At 37.4% G+C, this 24,025-nt stretch overlaps 1 protein-coding gene across 8 annotated transcripts in view; it reads left to right on the forward strand.

The window, feature by feature from the left end:
- The window catches only part of GULP1 (GULP PTB domain containing engulfment adaptor 1), a 169,337-nt gene that overhangs the window by 105,045 nt on the left and 40,267 nt on the right, over nt 1-24,025 (forward strand). For all 8 annotated transcript variants that reach the window (XM_076342186.1, XM_076342184.1, XM_076342192.1 and 5 more), the window contains one exon: nt 12,671-12,742. In XM_076342186.1, coding sequence (XP_076198301.1) covers nt 12,671-12,742 — 72 coding nt within the window. The remainder of the gene's footprint in view (nt 1-12,670; nt 12,743-24,025) is intronic.

The raw sequence follows: 24,025 nt of genomic DNA on the forward strand, positions 1-24,025 counted from the left end.
TGGTTTCCCGATCCTTTTTCTTTTCCCGCAAGTTACCCGCTTTATTTAAAGATACTTTCTCAGACTTTCAAAGATGATGCAATTTTGGGGTCAGAGTTACTACTCTGCTTTGTCCCCTGTGTTTTTTTTTCTCTGCTGCATGGAGCTTCTCTCTCTTTAACTTCCACAGATAAGACAGTTAATCTGATTTTCATTTGGCTACCCCAGTCAAATATTCTGTGAAAATTTCTGAGTATTCTGTGAATGCAGTAACTCAGAAAGATGTCTGCAGGTGTCATTTGTGTAAAATTAACAATACATTTAAAGTAGTAGATGGAGCTTAGGAATTAGTTTTTAGGAGCAAAGGAAAAAAGGATATTCTTAGTCAGAAAACAGACATTTTCTTAGCCACTTATTTCAAATTACTGCTATTCATTTATGTGAATACGGCATTTATCTTAGCACATTCTTGTAGATTATCCATGTGATTATGGATTACACTTTACATACTGTCTCAGCATATTTCCCCACTGAAGTTGCTTTACTAAGAAAATGTTAGGCTCATTCTTTTTTTACAAATGTAGTGGTTCTCAGTATAGGAACTCTACAGTTTTAGGAAACAAAAAACAAACCCAAAAAACCCAACAAAGGTAGTTCACACTTCATGTTCCTGTCCTTTAATACACCTCAGTACGTATATCTGTCCTGTGGTGTCTATTATCTCCCCCACAGAATGTATGTATAAATTACTTGCTACACACAAAAGTAGTTATAATACTAGAATTTAAAGAGCAGATGATCTTCTGTGGTGATGATAGTTTAAAAGAAAATGTTCATATTATGTTCAAAATCTGTGTTGCATGAAAAAATTATCAAAAGTGGTATTAAATTTCCAGTCTACTAAAGCTAAAGCACTAACTCCACGCATTCATGATTCTGTCTCCAGAATAAGTACTTTCTGGTGTGCTGCTTGTCCTCTGCTTGACAGCCAGGTATTTCTATGAATCAAGAATTAAAACAGGAGTCATTTATTATAATCTATGGTGCAGTAAGGCTCACAGTATTAAAAGTCCTGATTCAGAAGAGAGGCAATGTCCTTAAAATAGGCAATTTCATATTTCACGTTAAACTGGAAAAGGGCTTTAATAAACTGAGAGTAATGGATAATAGTTATTTGTTCCTATTACTAAGGCTATTTGGGTTTGAATGAGAATTTTGTTCCTAACTGTGACTTCTTCTGGTTTTTGTCCCACAGGGAATTCCTGTTTCTGTGTTCATAATGTCATTGCATGTTGCCATGGCAAAAGAGTGTGCTACAAGTTCAGCATTATCATGTTAGTCAAGGACAAAGGAGGTAGAAATTAGTTTAGAGCAAAATAAACTTTATTCACAAAAATGAAAATGTCTGTAGAATTGTATCTCTGCTTTTATAAGATATTGTTAATATTTTCCACTACAAAAGAGTAACTTCAATACTTTTCCATTTGTCTTTATTAATATATAGTGTATATATATAAAAAGCCATCACAATTTCTTCCACAACTTGTAGAGTTTATTTACATTGAACAGGGGAAGGCTTTAATCATTTTGTGTCCAGCTTCAGTCTGAAGAAGTTACTGCAAGCTGAACACTCAGAATTGAAACGGCACATGGAAACTCCTGGCTGTTCTTGTACATGTTGTTATGAAAGAAAGAATCTGAAGCCTGTGCTCAGATTCATGCCTAACAATGAAGTAATCTGGGAAATATCTCTTTGAAGGAACAGCCGCTTTCTGAATGATGTCATCACCTGTTTACTCATGTGGTTCAGAGGTGCACCCCTAACTCAGCTGCCTCACTCCATTAAAGAAGTTCTGAGTTAATCAAAATGCTCCAAATTTTAGAAAGCTTCATCTTATTGGTGAAGCAGAATGTTTTTGCTGTTTTCATGAACTAAGATTGGGTTTGTTATCAAATACTTGACAACATAGCTTGTGTCTTCATAAGGGTTTTTTGTCATCTCGGTTCAGTTTTCATTGTTCTTGGGGAGGTTTTGTTTGATAGGCTGAATATTTGCAACAGGAAAAAAAAAGTCAACAGGACAGATGGCGCTTGAGAACACTGAGTTCAAGCTTTAACTGGCTATATTTTGTGAAAAAAGCTAGATAGCCTGCAGAATGCTAATACAGAGCAGACCAGTACATGCTACAGTTAAAGGAACAGTGGCATTACGAAAACCAGTGGGTTGATCTAGCAGGGCAAAACAGAGCCAAAAACTAGGACAACAGTTTTGCATGTCTTGTGCAGGGTGTTATAGCGGTAGCTCTTAAAGTTGTTGTGAGAATACCAGCACTTGGGATCTTGATCTTGCTGTTCCTTTAATTGTATCATTGTACTAGATGGGGTTTTTTTGAGGGGGTGAGGGGAGGATCTGTCCTTTAGCTTTATGGGAATGCTAAAGAAAATGAACTGTAACCTCAATTTGGGTAGACTACTGGGTTTATACAAGCAGTAAGAATGAAAACATTTTTTCATGCTGCAGTGCAGTGAAGTTCCCTCTAGACTTGCCAGTGTTGCTAGCTAGCATCTGCGGAGATTAAGTGGGAATAAAGCAAAGGTGGTCTCTGTGTTCTAAAGTTTCTAACAGTACATTTGACATCTTTGCAAAAGAGTCTGTAGATGTAGAGCTGTTTGTACCATTTCAGTACATTTGAGTGGAATATAGGAATTGTTGCAGTTGTATCTTATGGTTAATACAAATTAAATCACCGTATTGGCATCTGGTTTATGGGAAAAAAAATGCAAACAAGATGTCAACTTTCTTAAATTAAGATATTTGAAAATATCTAGGACTTGGTGAAAAATAGTATTTCAGTAAATTTGCAGGCTTAGTCTGACTTTACTATTTCCATAAAGAAACGATGCTTGAGTTGAGTCCAGTTCCTGTGGTGCAGAACTAAGTCTACTGTCTAATTATATACTTGTAAAGCTGAAAAATCTGTCCATTCTTACTATGCACTTCTAAAGCTGAAAATTTGATGTTTAAAATAGTGAATATAAATTATTTTTAGGTGGATTCTCTTCCGTTAAGGTAAAGTAAATATTTTTTACTGGAAACAATCCAGTTAGGAATACAAATTTTCTGAATTGAGGCATTCAAGCAGTATGATATGTCTTCAGTGGGTATCAGAGGCACTTCATATGTGGAATATACCTTTCTAAAGGAAGTGCCGAGTTTGATAATTAGTTCTGTTTTCCCTGTCTGGATACAGAATGGTTCTTGTGAATGTACAGGTATCCTTCCTTGTGCACCCACAGTATCGGAAGTATAATCTATTTGAATAATCACCTTCACTGAATGTTGGTTCAATAATGATAACTCTTACATAAATAAAGAGGTACTGTATTTCAAGATTCAACAGTGAGTTTGGAGTTGCCAGTTCTTAGTTCTAGGTCAGAGTCTAAATAAAATCTAAACGAATATGAGAGTAATGATAGCGGATTGCAGGAGCTGGCAAGGATGTTATTCAGCATCTGTAGTTGGATGGCTCAGTCATTTTCTAGGCAAGTCAGAAGCAACTCAGAAAGACCATGAATATGGTCAAGCTAGATCACATTAGTCAACAGTATGCTCATTTGATGAGATATCTCTTGTTAGTTATCCTAAAACTTCCAGGAAGTTGCAATGATACACTACAGGAGGCTCTGCAGAGTTGACGAATAGCAGTGAAGAAACAGAATATCGTAATTTGATGCTATTGTTTGATGTTAGATGAATCTTTGTGTTGTGTTAATAGTTTCTGTATTGAAGCAAAGGAGCTATAATGATGGTGCCTTTGGATTACCCACAGACATCTCCTGTTGCATCTGTCAGCTCCTTTTACTGCTTCTGCCAAAAAAAAAAAAAAATCTGTTCCCACGTGCAAAAGCCAAAACTGAAAACACTGGATTCTTGCATGTGAAGGCTAATGAACATTGCAGCACACGTGAAGAAAGAATGCTGTCAAAAGAATGTGTGTCCCAATCACAACCAGAGAATGTATGATAAGAAATGATTTTTCTCCAGTGATAAATTTGCTCTCACTACCATCTTCCCCTGCCCTTGTTTCTTTCATGCCAAATATTCTGATTTTTTTTTTGTTCATTTATCAGCTATGGGAAGTACATCTGGACTTAAAAGAAAAACAGGCCTTCAGTGTGATATACTACTAATATTAGCATTGCTGTCATTTGTGCACTGTTAAAATCTTCCTTTTGAAGCCCTTTTCCCATACATCAAAAGTTTTTATCGAATTTTCTAAAAATTACTTGAGCTTGCTGGGTTTTTTTGCTCCAAGCTGGAGTATCCCTAAGGGATATTCCTATTACCCTCCTGCTGCTGCCTCTGTGCCTCCACTGGGTGGGAATGTAGAGCTCACTTAGACCAGCAGTGAACTGTTAGCTCCAGCTAACAAGTCTGCAGAGCAGAGCTAAAGAACCACTTTTTCTTCATCCAGTTGTTTGAGGTGGAAATAAGTCTGCATGTAGCTGTGTTTATTCTCAGCCTGAGGCTAAAATCCGGGTAGCTGTAAGGTGGCTGATAATGGTGCATGCAATGGGAGAGCACTGTACGCCCCACCACCACTGCCCCAGTTCCATTATAATCTTCAGTTTCAGCCTGACAGCTCTTCAGGGCAAGATAGTTTGAGATGTGCTTCTGAAGTGCTGTGTAGATTGATGGACTGAAGAAATACTGAATGTTTTTTCTTGTACAACTGGTATTTTCTATGGTGACAGTCTTGACAAGATAAACTTTTTACCTTTTGTGCTTGCTTTCTGTATTCCAGCCTGCTCTTATCTTCCTTGTGGAGGTACTAGCTGTATTTCTTAACATTATTGTACCTTTAGGATTAGACACGTTTATGCAGAGAACAGCTTTGATAGCTGTGTTGCAGTCTGATTTGGTTTTAAATATATCCTTGTTGATAGCCCCCTTAGCATATGACCACACTGATCTCTCTGGAGAAGGTCTAAGTTTTGATCATTTACAAAGTGTGTCCTAAATTTTCCTGAAGTTCTGCTTACAAACAAACTGGTTATGTTAATATAGATATATACTCTTACTGTATTTTCCTTTTTCTGTGCCCTTTAGTGTTTCCCATCTGGCTGTGGATTAAAATGCAGTGGGACTTGAGGAAGAATATGACCTGGTGTAATTATTCTCATTCTTTTGCCTTTAAAATTACACCAAGCTAGATTCAGCTTACTTTAACCACTTCAGGTTTCTTCCTAGTGAGCAGCTATATAATTTCTCTTCTCATCAAATCTAAACATGGGTTAGAAGACAGGTGTAGGCAGGATTAGGACTGCCATATGTTCTCAGTTTCTCAGGCATCTTTACCAGAATATTTCTAGATATTCCTGCTTCCAGACATTCGGGTTCCTGGCAAGAACCACATCTAGAGCCTGGTGAGGTGTACTGCTCCAAGGAAATGTCTATATTGTCTATGTCCATCAACTGTTCAAAGATATGTTAAGCTTTAGTTATCAAATTACGTTCTTTATTATTTAGTTATAGCACCAAATTTAAAGACTGAGATGATTGCTTACACATTTGATAGTGAAGAGTTCTTAGTTACTGCACTTCTAGAGAATAGAAGAAAGTACAAATTAAACCAGCATGGCTTGTTGAGAGGTTGCTTAAAATTAAGCACAATGGTTTTTACATCACTGCATCAGGAAGATTCTTTTGTTAACTGTTACCTAATTATTTTGTGGTCCTTTCTCTAATGCTCCCTTTTTTCCCCCCAACATACAATAGCTTATCAAATAGATTTTTCTTTCTTTATATCTTAATTACTGTAAATATTTTCACCTCTGTCTTCTCACATGCATTTGGCTTAATTCTACTGATGGATGAAATACCTGGTTAATATTTGATTTCCATTAGAAGACCCTTCTTTTTTTCTTTATATTTTTAATCATGCATTCCTTCCTTTTTTGCAAATAGTACTCGAACACTCCCTCAAAAATGCATAGAATTTTTTTCCTGTGTCAGAGTCACCATTTGTGCAGAACATTACATGTCAGACAAGCAGGGGATATTCAGGAATGTGCTGATGTCTGTGGCACTTTTCTCTCTCATACTTTCATGTGGCGAGTTGGATTTCTGCTCTCATTTGAGCAGCAGTCATGCTTGGGAGAGGCAGCTGTTTTTAAGGTGTTGCTAGAGAAGTGCTCCCCAAAAGGGAAAAATCCAAACATTTATGTACTCTGGCAAAAACGTGTCCGAAACCAGGACAGGTAGAAAACCAAGGAAGCTGTTACAGTTGGGGAACTGGACTGTAGGGTGGGGAAAGAGAAGGAACCCAAAATAGAAAGAGGTGTGTATTTTGTAGTCCATGTTTTACTTCTGCTGTTTATTTGACGGAGAAGACTTAATGTATGCAAGGCTGAGCAAAAGCTGTTCATGTCTTAGGAAGTGATTAATAGCTTAGACATTTGTTCATCTGTTTTCTGCATAGCTTCAAAACTGGTCCCACTTCTCTTTCATTCTCGTTTTATATTATACTGTCATTCTGATGTTACCAGAATGTGGATACATTTGTCATACTTTCATCAGTAAATCAACATCCCTTCAACTTCTGCTGTAGAAGGAGCTAATTTGTCAAATTTTGGCAGCAGGTATCCAGTAATTTTGTATTGCTTTTTTCCTTTATTGTATGAGTTTGGTAAGTACTTTTTTCATATAATTACATTTAAATCTGCATAAAAGAGAACTTTTAATGTTCAGGGATTTCGGAGTAATAAAGAAATGCAGCACTGTGAAAGACGGGTTTTTTGAAGATTGAAGTGTGATGACAAAGGAAAACAGATGTTGTTTTATTATTAAAGTATCCTACACTGCTCTCTACTGGAAGAGTGGAAGTCTACGTTAAATATTCAAAAGTGCACCTAAAACTATTTCTTAGTCAAGTTTTAGGTTTAATGATTTTTTTTTTTTTTTTCACCCTGGTAAAACTAACTTTTCCGAAGGATGGATAAGGGTTTTTTTTAGTCCCCCTAAGTTTTGAAGAAGAGCACTTGGATATACTTTGCATGTAAAAAAAAAAAATAGAATGTTGAGGGTCAAAATGTAAGCTGATGGGGGAAGAATTACTGGAGAGTGCCTTGTTAATGACAAGGAAAGAAGTGAACTGTTAACCTTAACCCTTTACTAATAGCTATTGGGCATGTGATAACAATAGACTTGTCAGAACTGTAAAGGATTCTGAATGCCTGAAGTTGCCCTACATTTGAATTGACTTTTAATTGAGCCAGCAAAATAAAAGTAATAAAGACTTACCTTTTATTTTAGTAGTTTCTCCAGCCAAAGTACAACTGTAAAAGCATTTTTAATAATTTCACTATGGAATTGGACCAAAACATGTCTTGCTGAAGTTAAATGCATAGGAAAATTTTCATTTCAACTACGTTCTGAAGGTAGAGATATTCCCCACAAAGGGTCTGTTTACTAGTTTGTTGTGTAAGACAGCCCTCCTGGCCATTACAGGGCTGAATTATTCTCCCAGTTGCTGTCAATGATAAAACTTCTGTTGATTCTAATATGATGAAATAGTGTCTGTTAATTCTCTGCAGCTGCACTATCTTGCAAATTTTGCATGTGGAGAGAGCACATCTGGTTGTCTGCTAATACTAGATTATAAATAGTTTGATCTGAGGTGTTTGTCTTGTATATGGCTGGTCAACAGCTCACTTGCTTAATGGCAAACATCAATGAGGGAAGAACAAGGCTTAATGTACCTTAAAAGAACCGTTAAACTGTTTTGACTGATAAGATCTGTTGACCTCATAAAAGTTATTTCTGATTATAGACAGCTGCAAGCGAGATCAGAATAAGTAATATATTAGAAAAATAACCTTTCCTCAGTTTTGTAGGGAATGTGTTTGGACAAATGGCAGACTGCAATGAAAAATGTGTAGTAATTTGTATGGGAAAAACATTGCCTTAGCTTGCTTTGTTATACAAAATATTAAATGTCATCCTCTTCGAACTTCGTAAAGTATCCAACTGAAACTCAGTATGATTATGGTGAACTTCTCATTAGCACTAAACTTAGCAATACATAAATATTTAAAAAGATGAGTAGTGGCATGCCTAACTTACTGATCATTTTTGTTTGAATTGGCTTATGCATGAAGTACACCAACTTCAAGAATAACCTTTTTACTATTTGCAAACAGTAAATACATGTAACAATCACATGTAAACATTATTCATCTGTATTATGTATTTGATGTTAATGAACACTTAAGAATTTAATGCATTTGTTAATTTGCATATAGAATTAATACTGAATGATCTGAAGGGGAACTGCTACATTATTTTCTGTTTCTCTCTTCTGCAATTAAGCGTAGGAGTTGTATTAGCTTGACTCTCGGGAACAGTTACATTTTGTTGTTGTCGTTCCTCATCAGCCAGGTCTGCAAAAGGACCATAGCTGCAGGAGGCAACCTGAAGTGATCAAAGGAGTTGCTGATTTTTAAAGTTCCCATCTAGAATTCTGCATCAGTATTGCTTTCTAAAGGAGCCTGATCTTGAAAAGGGAAGTTTCATATTTACCAATTTTGCTTTGAAGTTTTTGTTGCAGAAACTCTTCCACAATGAATATTTATACTATTCATGCCACAGCTGTACCGAATTCCTGATATAACAAGCATTTGTTCTCTGTGTTTGCGTGAGATTTGGCGAGAAAAATCTGCTGAAAAGACCGTAATGAAATGGCCATCTTCCCATTTAATGAGGATGGTGAATTACTTGTTAGTTATTTACTTTAGAAATCCCGGAGGTGGCAGCGCATCCATTGTGCCTAGGGATTATACAAACACAGATGCCTTCGTCATGTTGACCTTGTCATCTAAAGTCTCAGCTTTGCAAATGTATATGTGTTTGCTTAGCTTAACTATTATGAGTAATGCCATAGTAATTGGTACCTAATATTAAACAAAATATGATGATAGGGCAGATCACACAGAAAAGGTACAGAGCAGATACAAAAGCAAGCAATAAAAAGCCTCCAGTTAATATGTTAGTGTCCTGGTTTCGGCAGGGATAGAGTTAATTTCCTTCCTAGTAGCTGGTACAGTGCTGTGTTTTCAATTTAGCATGAGAATAATGTGATAACGCACTGATGTTTTAGTTGTTGCGAAGTAGTGTTTATACTAAGTCAAGGACTTTTCAGCTTCCCATGCTCTGCCAGCGAGGAGGTGCACAAGAAGGGAGCACAGCCAGGACTGCTGACCAAACTGGCCAAAGGGCTATTCCATACCATATGATGTCATACTCAGTATATAAGCTGGGGGGAGTTGGTGAGGGGCAGTCATCGCTGCTCGGGGACTGGCTGGGCATCAGTTGGCAGGTGGTGAGCAGTTGCATCACTTGTTTTTCCTGGGTTTTGTTCCTCTCTCTCTCTTTTGTTGTTTTCCTTTTATTACAATTTATTATTTTTTATTTTATTTCAATTATTAAACTATTCTTATCTCAACCCATGAGTTTTCTTATTTTTCCAATTCTCTCCCCCATCCAGTGGGGGCAGGGGGGGATGGCGGGGAGAGAAGGGTGAGCGAGCAGCTGTGTGGTGCTTGGTTGTCAACTGGGGTTAAACCCCGACAGTTAGCTGTATGTTAAACCTGTACTGCATAGTCATTCTTTTGTTATAATTAGAAAAAACTTGTCTTGATCTGAAATTCTGTTAGTATTTTGCCCCAAAATAGATCAGTCTAATAGAAATATTCAGAATATTTGCTCTTAATTGCTGTTGTTATTGCTCTTAAAAAAAAAAATTAAATGAGAAAGCTTATGAAGGTCAGACATGAAATGTGTAAGCAGTTATAACTAAAATTTGAGCTTACCTGAATAAAAAAAATAGAACTGCAGTTAACAGAGATACAAATATGTATCAGATAGAAACAATGCAATCCATGGCATGGTCTCGTCATCTCTGATTGGTATTAACACTTAACCTACAAATCTTCTTTATATTTCTGGATTAAATGCATCTTACTATATTTTCCTACGCTGAATAGTTTATTAATCATAAGCTCTAATTCCACATCCAGTTCAAAACTGCTGAGAGCAATAAAAATTTCAGTAGTGATGCTTAATGTCAAAACTGATACTCATCTGGAAGACAGCGCATTGCAAGTGACTGGTGGAATTCTGGTTGGTTAAGTTATGTTCCATAAATATTGATATAATGCTCATGATGTTTCCGTATACTTTGGGTCTTGGTTCCTTATTTCTTTTGTAACTTGTCGAGCAAACCCAATTAGTGTGTGTTTCTTCAGGTTTTGTCAGTCATTTAAACCTGTGCTTTAGCAGTTTATCTTTCTTTTTAGATAGAATCCCCTCCATGATCAGAAATGGTAATTTCTGATTTTGGGAACATTACTATGGGCTTAAAAATTCAGTGACATTTAATAGATTCCCTAGCTGCGGCAGAAGCTTAATTTGGTGCTTACACTTTCTAAGGCAGTAATGTGAGTTAACATGAGGTACAAGCCCCTGGGAAAACAGTATTTATGGAAGTTACTGATCATGGAAAGATTGGTCTGCTGCTGGGATCTGTTGAATACAGCGAAGATACCTTCATCTTTCTTGGACTTTGAATAAGAGTGAGATAGCTGAGAGGGAAGGGGAGGGGAAATGACTCTATTGCTTTTGAGATATCTTTTGCTATCTCAGATACCAGTCATCTGGATGAAAGTAAGCAAATAAGAAATGTATGACAGCCCTGTGCCCTGCTGGAGAAGTGGCTGCAGGCGAGGCAGCATACCCCGGGGCATCTAGAAGTGTACTTGACACAGTTCCACCCAAGGCCTGGCCCTAAATCTGTATCAAGAAGTACCAGGCTGCTTACATTGATAATGCCTCTGGAGCTGCCAGTTTCAAAACTACACAAATACTAGGAAGCATGTGTGGATGAAGTAGGCTCAGCCGTCTTCCATGTCACCGTGGGCAGCAGTGACCTGTGCTCTCTGTTCATGGAGCCTTGTCCACACTTGCAGCTGTTATTTCCTGTGTTTATGCAGGATTCCTGTACCGTATATAATGTACCCTGGCCTGCTCACAAAATTTACAGCAATTACACTTCTACCTCTTGTGTTGTGCCAAGTGTGTGATGTTTAAATATGCTTGTGTACAAATACCTGGTATTATCGGCATTCCTCTTAGATTCTCATCTGACCGTATGTACTTTCTTTCTTGTCCATTTAAGCTTGTGGTTACCTTTTTTTTTACTCACATACATTTGCTCACATATATTCGCTCACATTTCCCTTTCTGTCTCCATCACATGTAGTATCCATAATGTCCAAGAATCGTTCTTCTTTCTCTATATGCATTTTCTGCAACTGTCACTTTTCCAGGGAGGAGCACACCCTCTATTTAAAGTCATTGGAGATGTTGCATGAAAGACATCAAATCAATAATAGAGATTTCTGCTTTGTTACTACAAAACCTTGGTCTCCTAGCTGGAGAATTGTAATAGTAGAGAATATTGACAGCAGATGTGCGTGGTGTTTTGATTTACACACTGTTGTATTCAAGGTGGCACATCGTATTTCAGAGTCAGTAGCAAATTTCTAATGAGACTTAATTATTGGTAGAGCTGCAAAGTTTCTTTGCAGGAGTATAGCTTGAGCACATTGACTACAGTAAACACGTTTTGAAGTTTTAATAAAATTAAAAACTTAAGAGTTACTATGTTGAAAGCATCTGTAGCTTCATAAATTTAAGTTCCTTTTGAAACTGCTAAGACAAAAATTATACATACCTCTGTGCATCGTATTACACAAAATTGTGTACTTTAGAGAAAAAAGGGGGTTTGTTCTTTCTTGCTGGCATTATTTTGCCATATACAGGTACATGGTGTGAATGTGAAAATCAGGCAATTCAAGATTAATTAAATTATTACACAAATGCGGTTTAGGCAGGATTATCATACCTTTTGTAACGGTATAGTAGAAGGCAAGCAAAATTGTATAGAAGAACGTAAAGGTATTTCAATGTACAAATAAAGAAATGGTAAGGACCCTTTGAAGTATCATGCTCCGTATATTAACAGGTGTATGTTTGGTTTTCATTACAACCTTACTTGGTAAAAATATGATCCCTAGTAGAAATTCTTTGAATATGAGCCTTGTTTTTATGTAAGTTGGAGCCTAGTTCCTTTAAATCTATGAAATTACTGTACCAAGCAGCTCTGAGAGCGAAATCAGGCCTTTTTCATTTATCTTGCATGACTGTATGAAAGTTTTAGTAACATAGTCCAATCCATTGGCTGGTGTTGATTCATGGGAAGTATCTTATATCAGTATTTTTTTTGCATTTTTTCATTATTTTCTAAAAGAGATGGTATTACCAAAATAACAATTTCCCAGTGGAAAAAGGTACTTAACCTCTAATTTACAGACTTGTGTAGGATCGAGATAAATAAAATGTTTTTTAAAAGCTGCTTTTGATAACTCTGATATTTGTCTAATTAGAATTTAATTCTTGTTATTCTTTTGATTAGAAATAGCTGTATGAAGATTTGTTACTTATCAACTGTTGAAATGATTGTCTTTCCAAAATGTTATTTGGAAATAATTGGAAATTGGAAAAATAAGATTACTTGAGTTAATTAGGCCTTTCAATGCATAACTTATTTCTCACAAATTACAATCTTTTCAGTTTCTTGGCAGTACGGAAGTAGAGCAGCCCAAAGGCACGGAAGTTGTAAGAGATGCTGTTAGAAAATTAAAGGTAAGAAAGAATTTTTAATGAAGTATAAATGGAATGTATTCTTAACCTGTTTTCACAGATAAGACACCTTGTAAGTGTTTCTAGGTAAATTCATTGGTTCTAGAAGCAGTTGCTTTTACTAATCTCTTCACTGGTGTGTAGGCCCCTCCCTATTATGTCCGTATTATCAGATGTTCTGCTGTACAAATATTTAGTTGTCTCCTAGATTATACGATTCTTTATAGTATAAAGTTTATGTACCTTAATGCGTAATGCTTGTTCTTTGGAAACTTTAGGGCTTTGTTAATACAAACCTAGGTAGCAACAATTTGTTTTAGCTGCCATCCTCACTTTATGGCTATAGAATGTCTCTAATTATGGCACTCCAAACATGTTGCCAGAGAATTTAAGAAAATGAACTCTTCCTTGACCAAAAAACTAGTGACTTCGGTAATGTCTGCCCTGCATTTCTCTGGGCTGTGCATTGCTTCCTATGAGTCCCAGTTAGGTAAGTTGCCTCTTGTTGCAAAACATAGAGTACCCACCCACTTAAGGTAAGCTGTTGGTGCCAGAGAACAGGAGTAAGAATGTCAAACCATGCCGTAAGTGGGCTGTGATAGCTCTGTGGGTACTGGCTGTCCCTGACTGCTCTTCATCTAAAGCTAACGCGTCTGATCCATGTAAACTGACTGTTAGACTGGAGGTGAAAGCTTGTGACATTGGCATGAATGTTGTTGACCCTCCAGCTGTGATAATTGGTGATGTATCTGGAGATAGAGCTGTAGTGGGAGAATAGGGTTTACAAAGCAAGCCTGTTTACGACAAGGGGCATTACTGCCTTGTCCTCCAGGTCTTCATGTTTTGTTGGAAAAGGTCTGTGTGCACAAACACCATCTATGTGCTAGTGCACGTAGATGGCTGAGAAAATCAGATGTTTACAGTGACTTCTTGGTTATATGTCCTTGGGCACTGAGGGACTCGGTAGACAATTGGAAAGTATCCTAATGAAATGTCTTGTTGAGGGTTGCTAACTGATAACGTGGCTTTGACTGGACTGTTTTGAGTGACAGCCAATATGCTTAAAACTCCTCAAATGCTATGCGTTGTGGTAGGGAATGCTGATTTGATTTTTCTGCTAACTCACATTGCTGTCGAATTGCACTGTTTCATGCTTAGCTGCTTAGAGCTATTGGAGCATTCGTTTATTTAGATGTAAAAATTGTTCTGCCTACTGTTGTACTTTCCATAACTTTTTTAGGGTTTTCATTATTCATTTAAACAGAAATTCCTTGGAAATGGACAGAAAATTTTGGGAATCAATATTGAAAAATTCGATTCTGTGTTACTACTATAATAAAAAAGGAAGAAAGAAGGCACGAAACACTATTCATATAGCTCAGCTTTTAAGACTGAGGTTTCCCTTGGAAAAGCCATCTTTACAAGGTTGATTAGTAATCGTGTTAAGGTATTGAAACAGAAGTTGTTTGCCATTATTTGCGCTCTGCCAAAATAGTGCAGCTGCCTTCAAAGATTCACTTACTCAATTCTTAGAATGTTTTATGCCAAAAAGATTTACTCTGCTGGAGTTCGTCAGAGACATTATTGCCTAGTTGTTTTCAAGTGTTTTAGGCTAATGTAAGTATGACCCTTTTTTAACCACTGCAGCATGCTGTCAGTGGAAACAAAATGTATGGTTTTGTGTGCACCTCGTACAGTTTACAGCTAATACTGGAGTGAAGCCTTGTTGTGTTAGATGTTTTGTGTTTATAAAATTCCATTACCCTGAGCAAAGTTAATTCTGTGCACAAATCTGTGAAGATAATATCCTGCTATGGAGAAGTTTTGATTCTATTTTAATGATGTTTTACCAGACTCCTCCTAAGTAAAGCAGCTGCTAAGTGTCTCTGTCTCACTGGTGGAACTCCAGGGTAGCCTGGGCTCTCACTGATCACTGGAGGCTTTTGGTGGGTTGGATTGTATGATTGGTACCTTGAAATAGTTTCCTCTGAAAACAGGTCCAAAAAGGTTTTCAAATAACTGGTCTCTGAAGTGTAGGAAGAGCCAGAACTATTTTCCTTTCTTGGGAAAATACATTTGTCAGCCTAGCACTAAAATTTAAAAGCAGAAATTTTTTGTATATACTTGCGGTGTCATTGGAGTATGTAGATATCTGTTCTAACTTTTTACACGTGTTCCCTAAATAAACCGCCTTGGAGATATGTGTCTGGATCATTGCTGCCAGAATTACACTATTTTCTTCAAGCTTTGAAGTTTGGAGCTTAGATATCAAGTATTACATGGGATCTTACATAGTCATGAGTTTATTTAGAAAACTCAACAAAGTAATTAAAGACAACTTTTGGAAAGACTTGAAAAATCTTGGAACAGAATTCTGAGAGCAATAAAGAGGTTTTATGTTTGAAACAATCCTCAATTAATTGAATACTCATTTCAACATTGACTTATGTTGTGGGTCTGAATTCTTTGAAGAGAAGCCTAGAGGTACTAGATTTTATTACTAACCACACATCCCTAGCTTGTTCTTAGAAAATGTTAATTAAAAAATTTAAACCAGTGAAATCAGCTTGAAAACTAATGTCTTATATTGAAAGAAAACATACATAGCGTGTTTTGCAGTAGGAAAGTTTTTAAAAGATGCGTAGCTTGTGATGCTATGTTTATATTTTTTTATTATATAGATTTGGTTTTAATTACAATGTTGTTAATCATAATTTGGTTTTAATGAAAATTAATAGCTAGCAGAAAAACAGCTGACTTAATATTTGGAGCTATTTTTACAACTGGCATGCATCACACTAATAACCTTTTGAAGTCATGTGCTTACAGTGATATATAGACCAAGAAATACTGTCACTGTTAGCTATTTTTCTTAAGCCATCATGTCATCAAACTGTTAGAATAGACATTTGATATACAACTCTCTACTTCTTTAAATCAAAAGTTCTTAACTCATACAGCACAGACTCTTCACTTGCCAAACAGGTTTGTGCAAAACTGTAGCATGCCATTCCATGAACTTACTTTTACCAGCAGGTGGAGCTGATGTTCTACAGTAAAATACAATAACTTGGAGGAAATTTTTCTTGATGCTTCATTGTACTTGTTTTATCCCAAATAATACTACTACATTTTCTAAACACTTTACAGTTTTGCTGGGTCAGTTGCAATTTGAATATACAGTTTTTTCAAGCATCTATATTAAATTTTTCTAGAGGGTTGTCCAGTGGTTTTATCTAGTTGGGATTTCCCCTCATGTTTTCAAATTTCTTGGAGCTGTATTGCAGGAGAAAGAAGGAAGTTGGACACTGATGTTTTAAAATGTGTATTTATATTTCTAAGGTAAGGTGAACTGTTCTCATAATTTATTAAAATTTTTTTTTCCTGCCAGATTTCTAGTCAAACTGATTTCTAGAATGAAATAAAAACTAAGGAAAATGGTACCAAGAAGTTGTATCAGAAGATGCCTACGTTATTCAAATGTGTAAATGTTGTCAAATCACACTTCATTTTATAAAGTGAAATGATTACTTTCCACAACTTCTAAATCACACTGTAGGAATGAATTTGGTCCTTCTCAAAAAGTGCTTGAAGGGTTGCCAGAGGTGAGAACAGGTGGAAAGATCAGCATAACAGATGGAAAAGGCAGCATAACCAGACCACTAGTAAGAAAACACATGGATGGGTGTTAGGGAGAAACAGAAGGTAAACATCTGAGTTTTGGGCTGTTCCTTTTACAGTCTTTAAAGGGATGTTTTTGTGAGGACCAAACTTAAGGCTGTTCTCTTACCCAACTTCCAACTCTGTCTCCTTTTCTCCTTCTCTTTTCTTCTGTAAGTGGAGATGACCAGAGATAATGTAAATAGAATTTATCACTTTGAAGCTACTTGAAATATTCTTCATCAGCTCCTTGACCCATAAGGATACACAAAGTGAAGAGTGCTCTTTCATGCACCTCCACACATACTGTGATGCTGTCCTGCTGCTGCCCTTAATGGACCATCAGTGGATATTGTTCTGAGCTCCCTTTCTTGTTAAAGCTGGTTTTCATTTGTTGTTGAAAGGACAGAGGAGGGTGGAGTACAGAAACTCTTTTAATGTTGGGATAAAGAGGTTTCCAGTCAAGCCTTACAGCCATGACTGTTCTCTTTGAAGTACTGGAGAAAGCAGAATGTGTGGTTCGGGACCAGCCAGGGACAGCCTGAAGACCAAAGCAGATCAGATGAGAAGAGTTGAAGAGAATACCTGTTTACCCTCTCTCTCAACCCTGTCCCCCCCCCAAAAAAAAACAAACAAAAAAACACCACCAAAAAAACCCCCAAAACTACACACCACCAAACAAAATAACAACCAAAAAAACCCAACACCCCACCCCCCAAACAAAAGAAAAACCTTCAGGGAGTAAGAGATGGAAAAAAGACTGTACCACATTGTCTTCTACACTGTGGTTAATAGATCAATAGTATTCCTCTCAGGCCAGTGTGTGTTTGGAAAATAAAATACAACATATTCCTTAGAAATGGATTTCTGAGACAGCTTTTTCCCTACCTAGCTGGTTATCAAGAGATTCAAGTTCGCGTATCTGTGGCCTTTTCATCCTTTTCCTCTTCTTGACAGCTATTATTCAGAGGTGTCATAATTTATTATACCCACATAAAATGTGCATGAGAGTTTGGACCATAATATGACCAAAAAGATGATACGTAGTCACTGCAAAAGAAATAGGGCCTATTTTTTTTTTTCAGGCATCTTTCCTTATAGTGAAAGTTGTTACGAAAAAAAGAGGAAAAGCATCTTCTCAAAGCCAGGTATATAGCTGTATCTCAGCTTAGACAAGTACGTTGCCCACAAACAGACATCTTTTAAGGTGTCCCCATGAAGTGCAATGTCTGATGTCTCACTGGAAGCCTGCGTAGAATGAAGGAGTTGAACCTCTATTCCCTGGGCTGAAGATTAGCACCCAAATCACAGAAATGTCTACCTTTGATGTTTTGAGTTTTTTTACTAAACTCTTGAATTGTGCAGTGAGGTATAAATATTAAATAAAAGCACACAGTTTTGATTTGCATAGCTTAAATTGATGTTCATAGAATTTGTTTTAACCATTATTTCTTTAACTAAAGGTCCTGGCTGGTTTAAAATGTGATTTTTTTCATAGAATCATAGAATAATTTGGGTTGGAAGGGACCTCTAAAGGTCATCTAGTCCAACCCCCCTGCTGTGGGCAGGGACATCTTTAACTAGATCAGGTTGCTCAGAGCCCCATCCAGCCTGACCTGGAATGTTTCCAGGAATGGGGCATCCACCACCTCTCTGGGCAACCTGTGCCAGTGTTTCACCACCCTCAGAGTAAAAAATTTCTTCCTTCTATCTAGTCTAAATCTACCCCCCTTTAGTTTAAAGCCATTCCCCCTTGTCCTGTCACAACAGGCCCTGCTCAAAAGTTTGCCACCATCTTTTTTATAAGCCCCCTTTAAGTACTGATAGGCTGCAAGAAGGTCTCCCCGAAGCCTTCTCTTCTCTAGGCTAAACAACCCCAACTCTCTCAGCCTTTCTTCATAGGAGAGGTGTTCCATCCCCCTGATCGTTTTCATGGCCCTCCTCTGGACATGCTCCAACAGGTCCGTGTCTGTCTTATGCTTGAGGGCTCCAGAGCTGGACACAGTACTCCAGGTGGGGTCTCACCAGAGCAGAGTAGAGGGGCAGAATCACCTCCCTCGACCTGCTGGCCACGCTTCTTTGGATGCAGCCCAGGATACACGATTGGCCTTCTGGGCTGCAAGAGTGCATTGCTGGCTCATGTCCAGCTTTTCATCCACCAGTACCCCCAAGTCCTTCTCAGCAGGGCTGCTCTCAATCCCTTCATCCCCCAGCCTCTATTGATACTGGGGGTTTCCCCGACCCAGGTGCAGGACCTTGTTAAACCTCATGAGGTTCACACTAGGCCCACTTCTCCAGCTTGTCCAGGTCCCTCTGGATGGCATCCCATCCCTCTGGCATGTCAACCACACCACTCAGCTTGGTGTCACCTGCAAACTTGCTGAGGGTGCACTCGATCCCACTGCCTATGTCATTGATGAAGATACTAAACAGTACCAGTCCCAATACGGACCCCTGTAGGATGCCACTCATCACCAATCTCCATCTGGACATTGAGCTGTTGTCCACTGTTTACCCTCTGGATGCGACCATCTAACCAATTCCTCCCCCACCGCACAGTCCACCCATCAAATCCATACCTCTCCTTTAGTTTAGAGAGACGGATGTTGTGGGGGACCATGTCAAAGGCCTTACAGAGGTCCAGGTAGACAACATCCATAGCCCTTCCCATGTCCACTGATGTAGTCACCCCATCATAGAAGGCCACTAGGTTGGTCAGGCAGGACTTGCCCTTGGTGAAGCCAAGCTGGCTGTCTCAAATCACCTCCCTGTCCTCCATGTGCCTTAGCATAGCTTCCAGGAGGATCTGTTCCATGATCTTCCCAGGCACAGAGGTGAGACTGACTGGCCTGGAGTTCCCTGGGTCTTCCTTTTTTCCCTTTTTAAAAATGGGGGTGATGTTTCCCCTTTGTCCAGTCAGTGGGAACTTCACCGGACTGCCACGACTTCTCAAATACGATGGATAGTGGCTTAGCAACTTAACTTTCCTCATGTTATTTTTGTTAATTAATCCTCTGATTGTGGTTTGCTAAGACTTGATGCATAAGCATTTCAAATGTAATTTTAGTGAGTCTCAAAGTTTGCAATTTTCCCTGCTACTGTAATAAAAGACAAGATATATGGAAGTTTTTTCTTCTTTATTTTTAAAGCTAAATTAAACTATAGAAAATAGATTTATTTGTATCTGTTGCTTTCCCTAAAAGGTTCAAGGAAAATATGATGTCAATTCCAAAGCAGTTAAATAAAAGCTAGCCCATCCTACTGAGCTGCTCATATTATTATTGGGCCAAATCTGGGTGTCTTGCCTGAGAACAATATACGTATAAACTAACAGCTTAAGTATTTGGCCCATCGTATCTCTTCCCAAGCCATGCTGTGATTCATTATAATTTTATATCATTGTCCATTTTGATGCCAATGGGAGGCTACAAATTTTTACCCTCTTAAATAGTCTTGTTACTGTGTGAGCTACAAATATTACTTTGTTTCAAATGTGTGCTGAAAGGAGAAAATAATGTTTGTAAATCTCCCCTGTCCAGAGGTCCCTCAGGGTCCTCTTTAGGTAGAAGGAATGAGTAGAAAAAATAAAGAAAAAAAGCAAATTGGCTGATACCTGACTAAGTGTTAGGAGCTGCTGTTCAAACCCTGCACAAGTTTGGGAGGTGGCTGAACTTGGCTTTCTAGAGAAGGTCGGTTACGAAAGAAATTACTGATCGGTATCTATATGTTATCTGTTGTTACACAGAGCAGGGAGTGGGTAGGAAAAGCATTAAGAGAGTAACTGCACCAGATTTTTTTAATTTGTCTATGTGTACTTTTCAGTCACTGTATCTCAGTAAACCTTTGATTAAATAGCTTTTTTGTCTCTCTGGGTGTCTGTGTTGAAGAGATTCTTTTGTGTTTTTCTTTCACCATTAGCTTGTTTTTGATTTGATGGCGTTTCTTATAAAGTGGGTTTCCAGTCCTCTGCTAACTTTTGCAAATATCCTGTGATCTTTCTCCATTTTGTCAACATCCTTCTTCACTGGAAAACCTCAGAACATAAAACTTGAGTAGTTCTCACAAGCAGCTGATGCAGTGCAGCCATTGTTGTTGTCTTAAGGATCTTTTTGAAATATCCAAGGATTGCATTAATATTCCCAAGCGTAGCTTCATGAGAAGAGTCCACAGTTTGCAGAAAGCCTACCATGACATCAAGACTTTCTTAATTCTATCTTCACAGGGTAGTCTCCCAAGAAAGGAAGTTTGTTCCCATATGTATGGTTTGCAAAATTGGTATTGCAACAGAGATGGTTTGTTTGCCTACAGGCAATCTGTGGTGTTCTCATTGGTGATGTGTTCTCTGTGTTATTTGGTCCTCCATAAGCCTTCGTGATCTGCAAGCTTCCTCTGTAATGATTTTAGATTTCAGATCCTTAGTTACTTTTCTCCCCATTTTTTGCTCTTATTTTTTCTGCCTGCAGATTTTATCAGTAATTACTTTCCTCCTGGTCATTGTTCAGTAATGTCATGCTTAAGAAATAAACCCTGCTGGAATATATTAGAAACATATCTTCCCAATGACAATTTCCTGTTTATAACTGCATCTGGAGATTAATGTAACTAACTTAACTAATACTTTCTTTGTATTGCTTCATTTCCTAAATATAATGGCAGGCAAAACTCAGTCAAATGCTTTGTCTATTTTGACAAGCTGCATTTTTTTGTAAAATCCATATTGATCGTCATTAATTTCCTCTCACTTGAATTCTCTAGTTCTTGAACTTGATTTATGCCTTTTGAGAGTAGAGACGTGGTAGGGTCATTTTGTTTACCTTTTTTTTTTTTTTTAATATTGGCACAGGATTATACTCTGGAACTTCCTCACTGTTGTAACACTTCTTGACTACTTGGAGCAAGCTTTGGCCAGCTGTTCTAAAAGTCATGCAAGTTATTCAGATCTACTTATTTCAGAAAGTTTTTGTGTTGTAGCTGTTGTTCAGGATTCTGAGTTGATTACAGTTGGAAAACCAAGTGTTTAATCATCATTCTCAACATACACTATGGCTTTAACTCAGTAAAATCAAATATCATTTATGCCTCCTCTTCATTACTGCACAGAAATACTTGTGTGCAGTCCTTTTATAAAGGGACATTTCCAAAAAGCCAGGGTTCACTCAAGTTCAAGGCTGTTCCAAATCGAGGTGTGCCCCAGGATTATCTACTGCATAGGTATGTTTCTGTGCACTGTAAAGTGCATTGGAAATTGAGATGCCCAAACTGTCCAAGTCATCTGTGGTTTTTGCGGTCATTCTATTTAACGCATAGCAAAGTGAGCCAAGTGCAGAGCCCTGTTGTACTATGAAAAGGCACCACGTATGTCCTCAAAAGTTTTAGCCAATAAAAGGACATAATCAAATTACAAATCAGAAAGGAAAGCTGGTAGAGTGGGGGTATTGAGTAAATGTATGAAAATGATCTGAAAAACAATTTTAAGTTTTATATTCATCTTGAGGAAAAAAATCTCTGCTAATGAAACATTGATTGGCCTATCATTTTCAAATTTTTTAAAGCAGAGACTTAAGAATCAAATAGGTTAAATTGATAGTATAAAATTTAAGTCAGATTTTTTTGGGGGGTTAATTAGTGATTTTTGTTAAAGAAAACATTTTTTTCCTGTAGCAAATTTGAATTGTCCTACAAAGTCAAGAAATGTTGTTGGCCAAAATGCCTGTAAACCAGTGACTAGGTTTTTTTAATGTTATTTTCTATAAAATTATTTTTTTAAAATAAAAAGATGCATATGAGATGACCCACCTTAATTAAACTAAAGGAATGGGGATATTCATTAAACTGTATTAAAAGTATACTCTAAATATGTGAGAAATGGACTTGAAGATAAATAGGATAGGAAAAGGATGTGTATATTACAAGAGCTATATACATGATACTGAAGAGAGGCAGAACTAGAAGTTAGTTAGATTTGCTTGACTTTTGACTAGTTGGTTTTCACTAGTAAGTCATCATGTACAACCCTTCATAAAGTATTTTGCCAGTGACTGTAGCAATCCTAGCTGTTGAAATGTAAAATGGGTATTTAGATTTAAGAGGTGGTTTTGAGAATGGCATAGAGTGGTTTAGGTGGGTTTTTTGGTTGTTTTTTTTTTTTAACTAACTTGTGAAGTGTGTGATATTCATCAGTTGATGTGATACATTAATCAATAGTAAACTGTCTGGATAGGGCATATTACTGTATGAAGTTAATAGGATTAATTATAAATTAATGTTTAGTTACTAAAATTTTCAATAAGTGTACTTTCAAAATGAGGAATAAAATTGGGAGGAAGGGAAAAACAGGTTAATTATGTGTTTTTAGGGTGGTTCTTAAAACTAGTTAATACTTTGCCATGAACGGAGCTGCTTACAAGCAAAATGAAATAAAATAGATGGAGACAGTCATACTATGTAAAGCAGTTGAGTTCGTGGAAAGATTTCCCAATTAGTAGTTGGCATAGGAATAGGAACAGAGCAAAAACCCAAACCCTCAACTATCACTTAAATAATTAATTAAAACCAGGGGTTTAGGTGTTTGTGGGGGAGGTATCAGTTGGCTACAGCCAAGTACTTCACAATCACAAGGTAATGCAGGCTTCTGTCTTCCAGGTCTAACCCTTCTTAAGATAGGTTAGCACCCTTGTTGACGTCCTAGACTCCATGCCACTAAAAGTCATTGTCCTCACTGACATTTTATATAGTTTATTTGTACTGATGGTGAATTATGTGCTCAATTATACTTGAGTGAGAGCAAGTTTGAGGACAATGTGTTCAAACATATAGCTGTGAAGCAGAGACTCCAACTCCTCTGGCCTTCAGTGAGTCATCATCCTTATTTATGCATTTGAAAATACCATTCCAGGCTGTCAAAGACCTGAGAGGAAAAGGGCTGGTAACAGAGCAAAATGTAGAGCAATTCTGTAGCTTTGCTAAGAAAGTTACCCAAATTCATGACACTTCTTAACTGCCATGCAGTAGCAAATTTTAGATACTCTGCTTATTTTATATGCAGTGTTCATGAAAGAAAGACAAGTCAGATCTAGCAGCTAGAAAAGGAGATATAAAAGGATGGGAAATGTATTGAATAGGACACATTACTTGACTCAGTTATATAAAATGTCTAGCCATCATCTAGTGAACTGTTAGCAAATAAATCCTGAGAATATGATAGAATAGATCAAGTATTTCTTAGGTATTGACAACTGTAGTGCTTTCACACTGAACCTGTTTAAAAGAACTGATTTCCTTAGAGGAACATACGGGAGGTACCCTCCATGCATGTGTACAGGAGTGTAGAAATAGTGGGATGTGAAAACCATAAAGATGTTCACTGCTCAACAACCAAGCGGTTGACAAACTGTCTGCGAGTGTTCATGTTTCTACTGTTCTCCTAGAAATCTCATGCAAAAGCTTAAATTAAGTGCATAAACAGCAGATAAAATTTCAAGAGAACCAGCTAAGTAATTTTAAAATATTTTTTCTTGAATTATAGGAATATTCTACAGTGTGCCATCAGAAATGCTGTTCTGTGCCCAACTGTGACTTTGGGAATGGTTGGCGTTGTTTATAAGAGCTTTTTGAAGAAGGAAGCAA

Source organism: Aptenodytes patagonicus, chromosome 6 (genome assembly GCF_965638725.1).
Source record: "Aptenodytes patagonicus chromosome 6, bAptPat1.pri.cur, whole genome shotgun sequence".
Classification (NCBI taxonomy): domain Eukaryota; kingdom Metazoa; phylum Chordata; class Aves; order Sphenisciformes; family Spheniscidae; genus Aptenodytes; species Aptenodytes patagonicus.